This window comes from Prenolepis imparis, unplaced genomic scaffold (genome assembly GCF_030444845.1).
Source record: "Prenolepis imparis isolate NDT839.2.m4 unplaced genomic scaffold, iyPreImpa1.0 SCAF_5, whole genome shotgun sequence".
NCBI lineage: Eukaryota > Metazoa > Arthropoda > Insecta > Hymenoptera > Formicidae > Prenolepis > Prenolepis imparis.
The window spans coordinates 20,564,998-20,569,342 of NW_028141163.1; the positions used below are offsets into that span (position 1 = coordinate 20,564,998).

The 4,345-nt window shown below is 37.3% G+C and overlaps 1 protein-coding gene across 1 annotated transcript; it reads right to left on the bottom strand.

Moving 5' to 3' along the window:
• Window positions 1–639: 639 nt before the first annotated feature.
• LOC145936553 (uncharacterized) lies at window positions 640–1,724 on the bottom strand. The gene is made up of 4 exons (XM_083038793.1): window positions 1,618–1,724; window positions 1,327–1,506; window positions 878–1,262; window positions 640–690 (listed from the first exon to the last, which is right to left on the bottom strand). Exons 1-4 carry the CDS (start codon window positions 1,722–1,724, stop codon window positions 640–642), a joined length of 723 nt encoding a protein of 240 aa, XP_082894919.1.
• Window positions 1,725–4,345: the final 2,621 nt, after the last annotated feature.

Consider the following 4,345-nt stretch of genomic DNA (forward strand, 5'->3'; position numbering starts at 1 on the left):
GTATACCACGTTCGATAAACATAACCATGTCGATATCGGTTAGCAATTCGAACGTAATATTTGTATGTTTTAACATGGCGTCCCATGTATACCCGGGAAGAGTATGATAATACGCGGGGTCGAGTCCATAGCTTTTGATACAACTATCGCGAAAATTTTCAAAAATATCTGCTAATAACAAGACATCAATTTTTAAATATAAGTCGCTATATTCACCTAGCGTTCGAAGGGAGAATCGGTTCCAGACGTTCTCGGCGTGCGCGTAATCGTTCTCGGATACTGTGTCACCGGTCAAGGAACTGTAGAATGATTCGCGCGGCGGTAAACACGTATCTTGCAACTTGTCGACACAGTCTATATATTCGTACGGAAAGACGCCCTTCCGTGTTAATAGATTGAAATTTTCAATCGGTAAATTTTGAAATTCCGAATGTACAATTTTGAGTTTGTCTTTATCCAAAAAAAAAGATATCAATTTATCGAGACTTGTCGTGAGAGATTTATATGAATCGATGAATCGTAATTTTATGCAAGCTTTCCAATCTTTGTCATCGTTGGTACTATTGCCAGTTTTTGTGAATGATATATATTTTTCTTTAGTTATCGGAAGTAATTCAATGCTCCCTTCAAACGCTGTAGCTATATCCTCGATAATGAAATGTGTGTCATAACTTGATAAATTGTGAAAAACTATCGGAATACAAAAAGATTCTTTATAATTTAGATTACAATTTGAGTGCGCGGGACCTCTGTACCGCCCGGTCAGATGGTAATGATCGCGTACGCGTGTATCGTCATCTTGCATGAATGGTTTCTCACATATATGACAATGCGTCGCGCTATGAAATTTTTCCCACACGTCAGATGTTAAATTTACCATGGGGACGTTAGTTGCTAAAATATTCTTTACGCGTATCGCTAAATTTTTAAGTTGTTCAGAAAACCACGAAATGCAATCTACACTACGGCGAGAATAATACTCGGATAACGAATCGTCATATAAGCAATGTACATAATATGCTATACTAAATACTTGGTGATGTTGGTATAAATTCTTTTCTTCTTCCTTCTTATTCGTCTTTGTCAGCACACATTCGAGGTCTGCGTATACGACAAAAGGAAGTCGCTCTTTGCGATTAAAGTTGTGGAACGCGAGCCACTTGTCCTTATCGCTCGGTAATCGGATAGCGCAGTCATTCATCTCTCCGCAGTCTACCATATGTGATTGCAGTTTGTCTTCAGACTCGTAATAATGCAAGCATCTGTAATTGATAATAGCAATTATAAACACTTTATAATTATTTTATGATTATTTAATATACGTACCGATCGCAGATATATTTCTTGTGATCTTTTTTGCTCAATTGTGAACTGACAAGCCTGGAGAGATTCTTGATCCACGCGAAATGACCTACGCTGTTGTGATCTTCCACGTAAAGTAGGTTGACATGCTTGTCTTTCTTCTGCTCGCTGAGACGTATCGAGACAATGTTCTTTTCTTCGATGCTGTACACATTTATCGAAATGTTGTTTGATAGTTCAAATTTTTTAATTTGGTTCAACGTCATCGGAAACTCAATGTCCTGGAGATTCAGCACTGTTGTGTAATGTGGATACATAGATTTGTGATCCGCGTCTCTTTCAGCGGGATACAGTGCAGCGACCACAGCCCACGCAAAACATGCAGTGTCTTTTGATTTCACGTTAATCACTGCTCTCTTCATCATTATTTCTCGCGGTAATTTAATGTGACATCCCGCACGCATTGGAATATATTTGTTTATATTTACAATTAAATTGATTATTCGCGACAATGCCCAACCACTATCGCGTTCCTGAAATTCTTCGAGAGATGCTAGCGTGGGCTCCATAACGCGTTGATCGTACCATTCGCGCAAATCAGACATGCGAAAGATTTCACAGTTTTTCGTATTGATAGTTTTATTAGCGCGTTTATCACCCGACACAAACTCACCATTAAACATAGTGTTCACTTTCACACTAGTGTGTTTTTGCAACACTTTTCGCACGTGTCCGATCACAATGTCTTTGGCCTCCTCTAGAAATTGACGAGGTTCGATGTGATTGCTGTTTATCACCGCACCAGTCAAGATGCGGCTCTCGAACGCCGTATCAATCTCTCGCCATATGAGTCCGACGTCTCGCGAACTGCTTCCAGCACCTGCGTGTATAAAACGTCTGCGTACCGAATTCTTCAACCCTTCGAGACGCGCGATTTGGGAGACAAGCGATTGTCGAACTCCGATCGGTAATCGTGGACGTTTTATTCGACTTTGTTCTTCCAGTGATTCGATGTATTCGTCACATTGCTGCTCCCACACAATATATTCTTCTACCGAATTCACCCTTGCGGATTGCTCCAACAAACTTGCTTCCAATTGTGCCATATTTCTTTACTTGAGATGCACTTCTTGAACCTCTGACAAAGATACTGACATAGTATGCCTCTTTACCATCATTTTTATTTGATTGTAGAGATCATTGGCACTCAAGTATGTTGCACTTAACTTTGTGATTTTGTTATGTACGAATGATGCATCGACCTTGAAATTGATACATTTTTGCACATTTCGCGAGATTCATCTCAAGATGAGAGTAGCCGTACATTGGCGCTCGAAAATTTTAATTATGTTGCATTTTCTTGTGATTTTGTTACATACGTTTTGAACACCTGGGGATGATATCATGGCAGCCGTACATTGGCACTTGAAATTGATACATTTTTGCACATTTCGCGAGATTCATCTCAAGATGAGAGCGGTCATACATTGGCGCTCGAAAATTTTAATTATGTTGCATTTTCTTGTGATTTTGTTACGTACGTTTTGAACACCTGGGTATGATATCATAGCAGCCGTACATTGGCGCTTGAAATTTTGGATATGTTGCATTATTTTACATCTAATATTTCATCTGAGGGTGATGTCATAGCGGCCAAACATTGGCGCTTGTGTTACATTTTTGCAAATCGGTTAATTGTGATTTTGTCACATACGGATTACGCAATTGTATCAACGCTTGAAATTGATTTGCGGTTCGTATACTTGGAAGAAGATACGCCCTGACTGCTACGTCATACAAGTATTTGGAAATAGGAATCAGCGTTGGAGTTATATCTTATGTGGAATTGGCTATTGGCTATAATCGATGCAATCAAATAATATTGCCTATTGAAACATGGAAATCGCTAATGTAGAAACGAGCTGATATTGAGCGGCTAACTGAAACTCCGCTATGGATTTGTGATCTGACACTTGAATTGGTTGACATGTCTACTTCAAAAATTATAAAGATTACATCATCTAATAATACTTTATACATGAAGCCATCAACTTTATTATGTTTATTTAATTTTAAAAAATGTATAGATCATATGTATTCCTGGTTGTGTGAAAATCTGCATATTGTTACTGAAAAGTTTAAACAATTTGTAAATATTTTTAAAAATGTATAGATCATATGTATTCCTGGTTGTGTGAAAATCTGCATATTGTTACTGAAACAATTGTAAACAATTTGTAAATATTTTACAACTTGATAATATCTGCGATGTGAGCAATGCCGCAAAAATGATACGTGAAAGCCCTATGTTTGACAGCGATTCACTTATTGATTGTGAATTATTAGCTTGTGCTGTAAAAGATATTCTTCATAATGCTTGTAACAAATAAAAATTATTTTACTGTTAAACTGTATGTAATTATTTCTTTCCCAATAAGATATAGTTGACAAAATTATTTCTTCGCTCTCTGGTGATGTAAAAAGTGATGAGCTAGCCGAGACATGATACTCCAGTTAGAACAAGAGAGATGTAGAATTAAAATCATGAGGGGAGCAACATTATAATATGTGTACCGTCATAAAGTTTTTAGCATTTGACGAGTTAAAGTGTCCTGGACGAAGTGCAAGTGAGAAGAAACAAATGAATATAGAAGATAGTGATGAAGATGTGCTTATTGATGAAGACAATGATGAAGACATTGAAATAAATGTTGAAGAAGCGGACAATGAAGAGGAAGACATGGATATCGAAGAAGTGAACAATGAAGAATCATCCGATGATGACATAGGAATTTTAAAAGATTCTGATTATGATAGTGATTGCAGTGAGTGTGTTGATAAACGCGTGAAACGTTTAAAACCGACAGACATTAGAAACATTGATGAGCTACTGAAAATGTGTTGCATTTCTTTTTACTATAGAGTTTATAATGATAAATTTTGCACAGCGTGTTTCCTGCGAGTTAATGACTTGTACACGTATGCTTGTGCTGTGCGTGAACATGAAACTGAAAAATACGTTTATCTTTTGGGAGATAGATGT

Bases quoted from the DNA above. Each gene is read 5' to 3' on its own strand.
- LOC145936553 (XM_083038793.1), bottom strand. From the start codon at position 1,724: ATGAAGAGAGCAGTGATTAACGTGAAATCAAAAGACACTGCATGTTTT. The intron at 1,507-1,617 runs GTATCCACATTA...AAATGTGTACAG, and splicing joins GACGCGGATCACAAATCTAT to CATCGAAGAAAAGAACATTG. The intron at 1,263-1,326 runs GTACGTATATTA...TATCAATTACAG, and splicing joins AAGAAATATATCTGCGATCG to ATGCTTGCATTATTACGAGT.